Source organism: Schistocerca cancellata, chromosome 4 (assembly GCF_023864275.1).
Source record: "Schistocerca cancellata isolate TAMUIC-IGC-003103 chromosome 4, iqSchCanc2.1, whole genome shotgun sequence".
Lineage (NCBI taxonomy): Eukaryota > Metazoa > Arthropoda > Insecta > Orthoptera > Acrididae > Schistocerca > Schistocerca cancellata.
In genome coordinates this window covers 468850099-468864580 of record NC_064629.1, presented here as the reverse complement: position 1 = coordinate 468864580, position 14482 = coordinate 468850099, and the positions used below count along the sequence as shown (strand labels likewise).

At 43.5% G+C, this 14482-nt stretch overlaps 1 protein-coding gene across 1 annotated transcript in view; it reads left to right on the top strand.

Moving 5' to 3' along the window:
* The window catches only part of LOC126183641 (uncharacterized), a 449828-nt gene that overhangs the window by 305923 nt on the left and 129423 nt on the right, over positions 1–14482 (top strand). The window contains exon 9 of the mRNA XM_049925781.1: positions 10247–10427. Within this exon, the coding sequence (XP_049781738.1) occupies positions 10247–10427 (181 nt within the window). The remainder of the gene's footprint in view (positions 1–10246; positions 10428–14482) is intronic.

Sequence of the window (14482 nt, the reverse complement as noted above, 5' to 3'; positions counted from 1 at the left end):
GAAAAATCCTCTTTGTTCCCAGTTCTTCACGGAAACCCCGCGAAAACACACTCGCCTTCCAGTTACAATGTTTGCTAGCCATTCTCCCAATAGGAAACCTCGTAACAAAACTCGCCATTCCTCCTCCGGCAAACTGACCAGTCTTCTATTTTTTCAAGTTAGTGAAGTATTAACAATTTGACAACAATCTCTTACTCTTGAGAAAAGTTTTGTGGTATTCAGTGCGAGCAACAGCAGCGCTATCTCTTCTCTGAAAACAGCTTCCAATCCTCCACTTAAACTCCTCTTTTTAGCACTGTCCAATCACTTTTCCTCCCACCACTTTCTTCAGTCTCAGGTCAACAAGCACCGTGCCTGGCGTTGGAGTGATGGGATGCCGGCTCTGTTTTCACTTCCTTGGTAAACATCCATTCTCAAACAGACCTAACTCATTTCCTATCCTTCTTCCTCCGTCTTACCTCTCTCTAATCTAACCTCTCTCCATTCTCTGCCACAGTCACTGCCTTCTTTTCTCCTGGTCTATCTTACACATAGCCTCTCTCTCTCTCTCTCTCTCTCTCTCTCTCTCTCTCTTAAATGACATCAGACAGTCAGACAGAAACAAGGCTAGAGATTTTTGCATCGATGAGGCATTAAACTGTAAACAGCGTGCAGCTTGAAATATTATCTTTAAATGCATCATCTTCTTCTCTCGTTCCTATTGGAGGCAGTATGCACTGGTGTCGCCATCATTCATAAATTATTATTCAAAGTCATAGTCACTTACCCATTTATGACCCTTCCTTCTTCCCTAAATCCTGTTCGTTTCATTATGTCGTATTTACTGTAACTTTATTTACATTTTCCATTGCAATTATTACAACGTAAAGCGACAGTACACATTTATGTGCTCTTCCTATTAAGTGATACGTGCAAACATTTACTTATGACGTTAACTGTTGGTTCCTAGTCTAGTGTATAAAATACATGTGCGTATGTACATTCATTAAAAACATGCCCTTATCAGTTAGAAAATTATGAACAACCATCTAATGTTGTACTATATTACTTTGACACACCTAACCGCATCAGTTAGTTACATAATGTGTGGTAAAAATCCTCGATGCGTGAAAAAAGCCGCAATTCTTCTGTTTTACATCTCCATTTTGTGCGATTTCAACTGATTGCGTGGAGATGGTTAGCAAGCACAGAGCTATCACTGAATGATATCGTAGATCTATTGAGTAAGCTTGATATACAGTGAATCTGGAGACCAGGGAATCGAGTGAACCTTATCGTCATACTCTGCAAACCACTGGAAAAAAAAATATAGTCACTCTATGAACAATTTTTTTTCTGCTGGAAACGACCTGTTCGGTTGGACGCGGGCTCAGCTAGTAATAGATGCAAGTCGACAGCAGTAATAATTACGCAATCCAAATACTTTACGGCATCTTTTTTAACAGTCGTTACTACTTTACCTCAAAATTCTACCAACACTTACCGAGCGAATTAGAGCACTGGTTAAGAAATTGGCCTCGTGTTTGGAAGGAAGGATTTTTAAATCTTCGTCCATCCAACTTACTTAGTTTTTTATGGTTAACCTACACTTATGAACCAAAACATTTTTCACCTGAACCACTAAGATTGAATTTCGCCTATTTGCGTTCCGGGAACGTGATACGATAAGGAAAGTACACTGATGGAAAGAAAAATCCCAACACCAAGAACTAGTTGCACGATACAAACGAAAGCTGGTATGCTTATTCCTACCCCTGACAGTTGACGGCTATTTAAATTTCGCGTCAGTTGCAGAACAGTGGCGCTAGTAGCGCCATCATTAGCACTGAAACCAGGTTTGCTTTAAATACGGGCTGTAACGGTCTCGAGCATTAACTTCGGGAAGTAGTGAGGCGATTTTTCTCAAGAATGCCTATAAGACAACATAGACGCCATTATCAACAGCTCAATGAGTCTGAACGAGGTCGTGTATTAGGACTGCGCGAAGCTGGATGTTTCTTCCTCGATATTGCAGAAAGACTTGGCAGAAATGTAGCCACTGTGCATGGTTGCTTGGAGCGGAAGTCACTAGAATATACGGTCTCAAGAACACCAGGCTCCGGATGTCCACGTGACACTACCGAGAGGGAAGACCATGGATTTCGGCGTCTGCCTCTGGCGCATCGTACTGTATCTGCAGTAGCAATTTGAGTAGCAGTTGGCACCACGCTGACACAGCGTACTGTGATTAATCGGTTACTTCAAGGACAGGTCCGAACCAGACGCCGTGTAGCGTTCATTCCACAGACCTCAAACTACCGCCATTTGCGACTTTAGTTGTGTCAAGTGAGAGCTCAATGGAGGGCAGGGTGGAGGGCAGTTGTGTTTTCCGATAATATATATGATTCTGCCTCGGTACCACTGATGGCCATGTGTTGGTTAGGAGGAGGCCAGTTGAGGACCTGCAACCAACCTGTCTGTCTTCGTGCTCGGCACACTGGTGATACACTGGGAGTTATGGCCTCAGGTGTGATTTCGAATGACAGTAAGAGAAATCTCGTCGTTATCCCACGCACTCTGACTGCAAATTTGTGCGTTAGTCTGGTGATGCGACCTGTTGTACGGCCATTCTACAGCATCCACAGGTTGTTTTCCAGCAGGATAACGCACGCCCACATACCGCTGTTGAACCCCAAAAAGCTCTACAGAGTGTCGTCATGTTCCCTTGGCCTATTGAATCACTAGATCTGTATCGAATCGAGCACGTGTGGGACATCATCGGACAACTCCAACGTCATCCACAACCAGCATTAAATGTCCCTGTATTGACGCGCCAAGTGCAACAGGCATAGAACTCCAAACTGACATCCGGCACCTTTAGGATAGAAGGCATCCACGTTTGCATGCTTGCATTCAACATTCTGGTGTTTACACCAGTTGTTAATGTACTAGCATTTCACATTTTCAGTGCCTGTTCTCGCGCTTACATTAACCTTTGACCTTGCAAGGTTTCCAAGATGCTTCTCCAGGCGGGTGTAAAATGAATGTGCGCAACGGAAAATCCTGAACGCGAAAATGAAGATTTGGCCCTGTTTGACTACTCCCTGAAGCAGATCTTAAGATCTCTTAATGGTGCTATTATCTCCTCCTCCTTGCTCTTTAACATATAAATTACAACATAAACATAAATGAATGATTAAGGGAACTAGTAACTACAAAATGATAAATGCTGTTTCTGCTTATACATTTATTGTAGATTAAAACCCCTTTATGTATTACAAGTGTTTATACAGGGTGAGTCACCTAACGTTACCGCTGGATATATTACGTAAACCACATCAAATACTGACGAATCGATTCCACAGACCGAACGTCAGGAGAGGAGCTATTGTAATTGGTTAATACAAACCATAAAAAAATGCACGAAAGTATGTTTTTTAACACAAACCTACGTTTTTTTAAATGGAACCCCGTTGGTTTTGTTAGCACATCTGAACATACAAACAAATACGTAATCAGTGCCGTTTGTTGCATTGTAAAATGTTAATTACATCCGGAGATATTGTAACCTAAAGTTGACGCTTGAGTACCACTCCTCCGCTGTTCGATCGTGTGTATCGGAGAGCACCGAATTACGTAGGGATCCAAAGGGAACGGTGATGGACCTTAGGTACAGAAGAGACTGGAACAGCACATTACGTCCACATGCTAACACCTTTTTATTGGTCTTTTTCACTGACGCACATGTACATGACGCGCATGTACAAGGACGGAGTTCAGATAACGTCTCAAAGTGAGTATAGGCAGAAGTGCTCTCATCACTGAACGCTTCGTACTCAACGACGACTCCCTACCCGAAGGCGAAGTCCAGAATCATATAAGTTCGCAACATTACAGAGCCTAACCGTTCTAACTATAAAATCTCCTGAGAGCAAAGACAGCAAGTCCGTCTGTACCAACAAAAGCTGACACTGAGCGACCGTCAAACACGGACGCTCAAAACGGAAGGCCTCTTTCTCTCCACCGCTGGCATCCCAGCAAAGCTCGGCTCACCTCCCTCGTAACTGCAGAAGGCGAATCATATTCTCGAAACTACGGAATATTCTCCCTCTCTACAGGTTCTTCCGAACGCCGATCAACCATATTTAGGTCTTTTGTCGTCCAGTGCGGTAAGTTTGCGAGGAAATACCTATCCCCATTAATTAGGAATTCATGCGATGGTACGCTTCTCAGAGTAAAAATTCTCGGAAATAGCCCAGCCTGTGTGATTTCCGAGGTAACGCTTCCTTGTTCCTCTCTGCTGCGTCCAAGATTTTCAGAGTTTCCGGTTATCCTTCCGGCCTAGCTACAATCCGGCCAGCCACCACTCTATTGCGCTTCAGCGCTTAGGTGCCCCAACCGTCCGTCTGGGACTACTTCATGTTTTTAGCATGACCAACACACCTCTGTTGGCTTTTCCACCCAGGACCTGAGCTACGCCTGCCTTTTCATTTCCACTGGCGTTCCAATCTCTGCTAGTATAGGCAATCATCCGCCATTTTGATAGTAAAGACAATCCATCAACTTTCATGCAGTGAGCGTTAGCAACTATTTACAAAGTGTACGTGACAACGTCAGTCTTATTTAAATATTTATATATACGATGTACAACTTATCAAACGATACCTAATTCCAGTTTTAAATCACGGGAAGATGTGTAGATCAGTGCTTGTAAGGTGCGAAATTATAACCACTTGACAGGTTAATCGCTAATGGGGAATCATTCCAGCGAGGATAAGTGCCAAAAATGTGGAAATCCGTTCACATAAGCGATTTTGAAAGCTGTGGTGGTATGCCTCACCTGCCCATTCCGCTGCTAACAAACGAAACCCAGTGAAGGTAATGACAGTACATATGCTCTTGGAAGCATCTGACTCGATCCTACTTTCTGGTATGAATCTAGCTTTCACTCTGAAGGCTGATTAATGGAAACTAATTATGAGGAATTAAGTGAACAAGAGGGTAGTACCACATTCGTAACAATGGGTAGAGCCTAAATCCGATTTATTACTGTACTGCGTTATACTCTGTATTAAATATTTATAAAGCAATAGTGTTCAATATTAAGTTCACATGTTATCAAGCATCAGTTAAAATAAAAGGTAACAAAATGGACTAAGTGAAGTCCCTATAAGGTTGAGATGAACGAGACAGAATGCTAGCAGTGAGGAGCAACAGTGGAGCATGATGGCGCGTTATCTAGCCTGTACGCCGTAGCATCTCGCCGTGTCGTGCCGATTGTCCACGAGGTCGTTTGAGAGGGACACGGACGCTACGTGTTGATTGCTCCGGGGCATCGACAAAAGTGAGGCTGAGTGACCCTGCTTGGTACTACTTAAAAACTTGATCCCGGCAAAAAAACAGCAGGCTCTCAGTGTAGGTACTATTTTCTATTGCCACCCCAACGGCAAAATACAAAAAGGTCATTGTCTTACCATTGAGTTCTGAGGAACCTTTCTGGTTCTGTTAGGTTGTGATTACATGGCTGGTCCTAGAGGCTGAAGCATCCCCAACTCTCTTGTGGTTCCCTTTTTAGGTACTCCACGTCGACGTCTGCTCGTAGACACGTATCGTCGGTAGGTTTTCCGGCTTTACTTCCCAACGTGACAGCGACGACTCTCCGATGAGGTGCGAGCCTTGTGTTTTGCTATTACTGCGAGTCTTGTAAATATCGCTTTTATTTAGTAATTTTCCAGGCTAAAACTCTCCCCTTTTATGATTAAGACAGCCGGCGCCACCTTTCGGAGGGAGTGGGGACGTCAAAGAGTCACAAAAGTTCATATTAAGCAGTCCGTAAAACGCCTAAACGTTCACTTCAGTTAGCATGTTAGTTAATGCCTACGCTTTCCGTTAGATGGTGCTGACTTACTGCTGAATAGCTTTGGTTCCGTAAAACCTTCACTGATTAGTACTAGGTAAATGAAATAAATACAACACTCTTGTATTTCACTTCCACTCTATATTCAAGGATTAATATGGTAATGAATTATGGTCTATTTAAAAGGTTCCTAGCCTTGAGGAATCAAAATAGTCCGCAAATGCTGATATGCACACGCTCTACGTCCAGATTCGCAACTAACGGCACACGACACTTTCAAAAGTCCACACGTTAATATCTGAATACCGGTACCTCTGAATTCACTCGTATCAGCAGATAATTTGAGTTTCGTTCGTCTATATGTCCGTAAAGTTCCATTCTAGCACTAAAGTCCTAAAATCCCCTTAATACTCCGTCGCTACCAACAGTCAGTGATCGTACACTACATCACTTTCAATCTCCGTAATATTCTAACAGTTCATCGTGAATCTTAACACGATAAAGTCCAATCTAATTATTGTCTCGCTGACTGACACGGTTTCCCCGCCCTTTAACGAAACAATCAAGGGAAAAAAAGGCGGCAATAATGACGATCAGGCCTTTTTATAGGTTTTTCATCACAAGAGTTTAACGTCACTGCCTTCTCCATAACGGAGCTTCCGTGGTTTTGCTGTACTTAGACGTTAAACTACTTGCTGATATACTATAATTTTTATCTGCAATTACCGAACTCTGATTCTACACTACTTTCCTCTCTAAAAATTCTATTCTTAATTTTAAATTATTCTTTCTATAGCTTTTATCACTGTAAACTGAACCGAGGTGTTACAAGGCCAACTAAATCCCAGGAATGCATCCTTGCACTTCTGGCGTCCTTCAGACCAACAACCTTCTCTAACAGTTACTGATATCTTGGTGACCACCAAAACTTACTGTTTGAGAGGCGTTGCCTTAAAGTTAATGTGCCCCAGAACTACTTATGTATAGAGAGAATAATGTTAATAATTTCCGTCTGATTCTAGTCCCGGGCACACAAGGAAAACTTGGAGCCACAGTTTTCTTTTATTTTCATGTGTAGCTTAATTCACTAATAAAGTAAATTCATCAGCAAAGGACAAACAATTATGCCCTGGCACCTACAAACGAGCATCTTGGAAACGGCGATGCTGGTCGGCTGTTTGCTTGATGCTGTTGTGTGCATCTTTGGGAGTGATTGAAAGACGTGAAACCACGAGTAGGTGACGAGGTGTTGGAAGGAAGCAAGGAAGATTGGGTTCAGCGTCCCGTCGACATCGAGGTCATTAGAGACGGAACGCACACTCGGATTGTGTCAAGTATGGAGAAGGAAATAGATCGTGCTCTTTGAAAGGAACCATCCCGGCGTTTGCCTCAAGCTATGTAGAGAAATCTCGGAAAATCTAAATCTGGATGGCGAGACCCGCGTTTGAACCGTCGTTCTCCCGAATTGTGCTAACCACTGCACCACCTCGCTCGGTAAGAGGTGTTGGACGTCATCGCCTCTTCACAGACCGTGAGGGACCGCGCGACGGACGCAGGCAGGTGGAGGCAGTGTTGCGCTATGGAGTACATTCACTTGGGCTTCTTTGGAGCCTGTGGCAGTTGTGGACTACGTGAACGTTATCGCGGGACCATCTGCATCACTTCGTCTTTTTTTCCCGAAGGCTATGGCATCTTACAGCGAAATAAATGTCCATGTCACAAGGTCAGAATCATGCTACAGTGGTTTGAGGAGTATGGTAGTAAACTTGCTTTGATTTTCCGGCCACCAAATTCGTCTAGTCTGTCGCGCGCCAGCTTTGCGTCCACAAACCACCGGCCCGTAATTTACTGGAATTTTGTAAATTATGCTTTGACATTTGGTGCTATATACCTCCGGAAGCCTAATTGGTACTTGTCAGATCCATACCCCCCCCCCCCCCCCCCAATAATCGCGCTGCGGTATGATGCTCCAAAGGTGGACAAAACTCAACTAAGTAGTTGATCACAAGATTTCGGCTCATCGGTATAAATCACTTCCATTCATTTACGAGATCATTCCTTTAAAAAGACTACGTCTGAACAAATTCACCTTCCTTGTCTAAATCAGCTGCTATTCTGCCTCTGAATTGCTACCAACTTTTCTTTTTCCTTCACACTGTCATCAAATATCAAACAAATGTTCACCTGGAATACACATGCTAATACTGCTATCATTGTGTTCTAACAAGAAGACAATGCTGACGTGACACTTTGTTGGCGTTGTTCGATGGTCCTGCATTCCCTGACCTATCTAAGCGCCGGCCGGTGAGGACGAACCGTTCTAGGCGCTTCAGTCTGGAACCGCGCGACCGCTACGGTCGCAGTTTCGAATCCTGCCTCTAGCATGGCTATGTGTGATGTCCTTAAATTAGTTATGTTTTAAGTAGTTCTGAATTCTAGGGGACTGATGACCTCAGATTTTAAGTCCCATAGTGCCCAGAGCCATTTGAACCTATCTAAGCGTAATTAACAATGTCGGTATAGCAACATGGTGACAGCTGCGTGTCGTGTGTTGTGAAACTACAAACGCCAAAATACGCTCTCGCTTCCATACACCTGTGACTTCTACAGAAGTATAGGGCACTACTAGGTGCGCCACTCATCGCATTTATCGTACAAAGCGACACTATTATGTGTTGGTGACCCACAGTATTTAAACAACACGCCATAAAAATGTATTTTTACACTAGTGTCTGAAATTTAAGTGTAATTAGGAATACTGCATACAGAGAAAATGAGCGGTTACTGTGGGTGACACTCAACAATCCCCACAAACCGAAATTTCTCACGTGATCCAAAGACAATGAAAAATTAGTGTGTTAGAGCCATAATATCTGTCTTGATAGCACCTTCTTTGCTTACGGAAGGTAGCTTTCCCGTGAAAATTGTCACGTATTTGCACAAAACATCATTTCAACGCTGATTGGCAGGGAAAAGTTCTACGAGCCCCGATACTGATATGACACATGCACTCAGCATCGTTGAATGTGCTATGAATGTTATTTCAAGGCTATGGCAAAGCTTCCGAGACACAAGAACCGTTATTTGTAGCCCACGCGAGGTCGATAGAGTGTAACTACTCACAACACGACCTATATCTCGTCTCAACTTTACGACGAAATAGAATAATGTCTATAAGACTATTGCCGGCCTATGTGCCCGAGCGGTTCTAGGCGCTTCAGTCTGGAACCGCGCGACCGCTACGATCGTAGGTTCGAATCCTGCCTCGGGCATGGATGTGTGTGATGTCCTTAGGTTAGTTAGGTTTAAGTAGTTCTCAGTTCTAGGGGACTGATGACCTCAGATGTTGAGTCCCATAGTGCTCGGAGCCATTTGATTTTATAAGACAATTGTGTGGAATCCACACAGTAGCTTCTGGAGTTGCTGTTTAGCGGAAAACAATGTACCTATGGTTCCAAAAAGTTGGTCCCTACGTGAATATCTGGAAGTACGTGTCCCATACACAGTAATACTGAGACAAGGCTTTTTATTGTGAAGGTAGAAGGAAGGGCTTGACATATTCGTGCATTGATGGTGTAATACGAAAGACGCCCAGAGATACGGGGATAGGGTATTTTTCATAGACGATGACACCCGAATGCAGTGAATTGCCCTAGTGAGAGTATTTCTCACAGGTGCAGCTATCCATCTCATGAACCGACCAATGAGGTCTCTGCATCTAATTTCCATACAGCTTGTCTGGGATGAAATGGGGATGTGAGCTTCAGAAATCCGAATCATCTTCCTTAGGAATGCGATTGATAGTCACTTGATATCGCGAATCGCCTCATTCTGATGCTGCCACACCACTGCCAATCATTTGTGACATCTAAGGGCATTGATATCTCCTCTTCTTCGTCGTGGAGTGATTGTGTCAGTTTTGATACTCTCTTGTTGATGAATGGATGGATTTTCGGTTCCAGAACCCTGCTACTGACACGTTTTCAGCCTGTCTTATGGCGCATCCCCTGCGATGAATTTTTCTCTTCTGACAAACTACTTAAGAAATATATTCTCTTTGTTATTACGTTTAACTTCGGGGTAACAGTGTACTTGTCCTTGCCGCTCTAGCGACGTCTCTCCCAATTATCCACTTTCAGCATGTACTAACGGCGGTAGTAGGTGAACATGTAACTAGCGTCGCTGTTGACGTGATATCTAACTCTCGCTGCTCGTCAATCACAATCCGTCCTTTATTATAGTCATCTAAGTCACAAGATTCTTCCCAGTCTCTGCTCACTGAGCTGACCAAATGATTTTCCTTGTAAGTACATCTAGCGTGACCTACGCGTGGTCATCTCGGTAGTGCAGTTCGTGTCAGTGTTCTAGTTGTTCTGAGGACACACGGACTATGGACTCTTTGTTGAACAGGGAGCGGCTCACAGACACGGCCGGAGTGGACCTGGAGGACCTGTTCCGGGCTGTGGGAGACGTCAGCGACCGCCTGCCTCCAGGCCAGACGCTGGCGGACGTGATGACTCCGTGGGTGACGCAGCCTGGCTTCCCCCTGGTCACAGTCAGCAGGCAGGGCGGCAGCTTGGTGCTGTCACAGGTACGAATCAAAATGAATACAAAAAGATTCCCGTGTTTGAGCGTGTACAAACATACACCTACATTTTCACTTACCTTTCGGTTATCACCACGAATTCTCCCATTTATGTTTTCAAATCTGTTACCAGTTGCGCGATTGACACAATTTCACATCCTGTCTTACATTCTATGTGGCTCGTAGACTGATACAACCATTCTGTGGGATATCGTTAAGGTGCTAGTGTGTTCAACGTTTCTAAAACGTAACTGCATATTTTCAGCGACAGTCATAATAGCGTGCAGTACATTACGTTACCTTTATTATGATGATGAAAGAAAATGGAAAACGTGAAACCCAGTCCTCCCGAGTAACACAAGGGGGGCCGTTGAGTTTAGCGTCCCCAGCCCAACGCAATGATCACCATTAATAGTCAGGTTCTCTATGTGTCATTAGCGTAGCTTGGATGCCTTGTGGACTGCTTGCGGAACATGTTTAAAAGATTCTAGATATAGCTACGAATTTTGGATTAAATTAAAAGGAATTAATCAATAACGCGGTAGCAGATCTCCAAGAAGCTGGTGCTTTTAAATGTCTTTTTCTTTTAATTATTTAACTGTGCGTGAATTTCTAATTCTTCATATATCCCTATTTCGTTGTATGGAGGATTATGAGTTTGTTTTCGGTGCTGTGCGCCGTGTGACTAGCTTGTATGAGGTGAACTGCGATGGTGGATTTATATCCCATGTTTTTTTTTCTTTTTAATTTTATGTGTTCCTTGTACCGCGTTTTAAAATTACTCCCCGTTTGCCTAGTGTAGCTACCCTTACAATCAAAACAGTAAATTTTATATGTTCAATTGTTTTGGCGTAAGTCTTGCCTCATGTTGATGTCGTGTATCAAAAGATGTAAAGGTGGAAGTTCAGATTTATGTGCGATGTGTACATTGTTTTTTAAGAAAGATTACTGAGTATGTATCTATGTAATGCATGTATGTATGTAGTATGTATGTGTGAATGTATGTATGAGTGTATGTGTGTATGTACATATATACGTCTGTATGTACTTACGTACACTATGGGTATAATTCTGCACCACATCGACTGTAACTATTTTACGTTTTTTTAGTCTTTTATTTTTGAAACAAGCAATACGAACATTCGAATATATCAGGACTTACATCGTCTTAAACCCATGTAATACTTACAATGTAATAAAATCTTCACAATCTTGACATACCCATGTTTCTCGGGATATCATTGGGCACAAAATATTTTCAATCCATCTGGCTTGTACTTCCATCGTATGGACGTTGTTTCTCTACAGCATAATGTAACTTTTATTATACGAGGGGCGTTCAATAAGTAATACAACACAGTTCTTTTCTCAGCCAGTTTCGGTTGAAAAAATGCGGAATTTGTTGTGGGACATCTAGAATGTTCCCACTTCAGCCCCCACTTCAGCCCCTATAGCTTCACAAATTTCCGAAACACGGCGACGCAACACGTAGCCTTCAAAATGGCGTCTGTAATGGAAGTGCGTTCCAAGTAGAAAGCTATCACTGAGTTTGTTTTGACAGAAAACCAGACCATTTCAGATATTCATAGATACTTTCAGAATTTCTACGGAGACGTGGAAGTGAACAAAAGCACAGTAAGTCGTTGGGCGATGTGTCTGTCATCATCGTAACAAGGTCGGGCAAACCCGTCCAATTTCCCGCGTGGAGGCCGGCTGCACACAGCTGTGACTCCTGTAATGTTGGAACGTGCAGACACTCTCATTCGAGGTGATCTACGGATCACAGTCAACCAATTCGCTGTTCAACTGGATGTCTCTGTTGGTAGTGCTGATACTCTCGTCCTCCAATTGGGGGTACTCAAAAGTGTGCCCGCTGTCTTACTCGTCGCCTATCAAAAGACCATAAAAAGCAATGGAGGACTATCAGTGCGGAATTACTTGCGTGTTACGAGGCTGATCGTGAAGGTTACTGACGTAGCAAAACGTCTGCTCCGACGTCGACTAGTAGAATGGAACCATGCGAGCATACAGGCCTTCCCAGTAACGTGGCGTAACGCCATCGGATTGAATGGAGATTATGTTGAAAAATAGTGGGAAATAATATGGCGTATTGGATACTGAATAAAACCAATCTGCTTTCAGAAAAAGATGAGTTACATTACTTACTGAACGCCTTGTTTTCTCAACTTCTGTTTCATAAAATGTTTGTATATATTTGACATTTGTGGCAGTTTTAAGAACCACTTGAAAGTGGCCTAATATAAAGACTTAAGCCGGCAGTAAGCTTAGTAAAGGTCTCAAAGTGACGAGTGGTTTTTCAGTACCAACCCCATAAATAGTGTCATGTGCCTTCACTCCATGAGGCATGCAGAGGGATTGAGAATTTAACTGAAGCCACTGGCACCATTCCCGGTGACTGAGGCCCTTACGCCATTCTTGACACCCAAATATTGGCGGTGAACATCTCTTTCATCACCAGGATTCGAAATGACTACCTTCTAGTCGGTGGCGACCACACATGTGTGAGTTAGCGACCTCGGCTACGAACTCGGTTACCTTCAAAACATTACTTCCTTTCTCAAAGGTTCTTTATATTCCACGTGAATATTCCTTTCATATTGTTCATAGGCATCACATGCCACTTTGTTCCTAAAGCATATGAACGTGGAGTCTAGTAGCAAACGCTGAAGTTGATTTTTCCCATGATCATTATCAAATCAAACTGATAGGCATACATTACTGAATGAAAAATCCACTTATGTAACCAAAGTAGCTTAAATGAGCTATGGCTGTGGAGTTCGTTATGAAGGTAGTCCGTGCAAATCCTGATGGTGGAAGAAATTGGATCTCAAGGAAATGGGAGGTTTGGTGGAGGCGTACTGTTCATCACCACCAGACTGTGCACCATCACCCTGGGTTAAATTCCAAACTTCTCTGTTGCCCGTCAGAGCGAGAGGAAACGTGCACTCTTGATGGTTATCCTACCATCAGAACTTATTACCGATGAGTGTCAATGAATCCATAAGAGGGACCCTAGTGCAGAGTGAGGCGACATCCAAATTTACCAATAACTCCGATTTATTGAGTCATAGTGACGTCTGTATATTAATAAACCAACATGACAGCCCTTTTCCATCATGCACTTTCCTCAATTTACTTTTCATTCAACAGTGAATATTTTCAACAAATTGAAGATGTGCCTTGAGTATTCCTCTCCTCCCTTACGTAGCAAACTTTTTTTGTGGAAGGCTTCGAGAAGAGGGCACTCGATTTGGTGGAACTTAAGCCAAAATCTCCTGGCGATATGTAGATGTCACTTTTGTAGTATGGCGCGATGGTGAAGAAGAGCTGTCACAGTTTTTACAGCATCTGAATTCCATCCACGAGAATATCCAGTGTATGATGTAAGTGTAAGAATGCAACTGTCTAACGTTTCTAGACGTCTCAGACAGTCGGAAGGGAGCAGCCTGTTTACCGTAAACCCACACGCAGGCGCCTAGCTGCCACCACAGTTTCCAAACCATGCGCGTTCTTCGAACGCTGGTACACCGAGTCCATGTTGTATCTCATGGAGACAGTCTTACAAAGCAACCAGAATGTTTACAATCTGTGCTCAAAGATAACATAAGATTATCAAAGCCTTAAGGAGGAAGAAACGTCATCAAATGGCTCTGAGCACTATGGGACTTAACATCTTAGGTCATCAGTCCCCTAACTAACCTAAGGACATCACACACATCCATGCCCGAGGCAGGATTCGAACCTGCGACCGTAGCAGTCTCGCGGTTCCGGACTGCAGCGCCTAGAACCGCACGGGCACCGCGGCCGGCAAAACGTCATCACTCGCAACACCAACAGGAGAAGGATCTCTTTAAGCCCAACGCGTTCCTCCCATACATCGGCAATATTTCGTCGAAATGAGGTAGCATCCTAAGGAAACATTACCTTAAAGTAATCTTCCGGTCTCCCACAAAGACATGATCTCATCTCGGTTTGATAAAGGATGATCTGGGCCTGTGGAAGGCTGGAGTCTACATAATTCCGCGCCAGTACCGCATGGC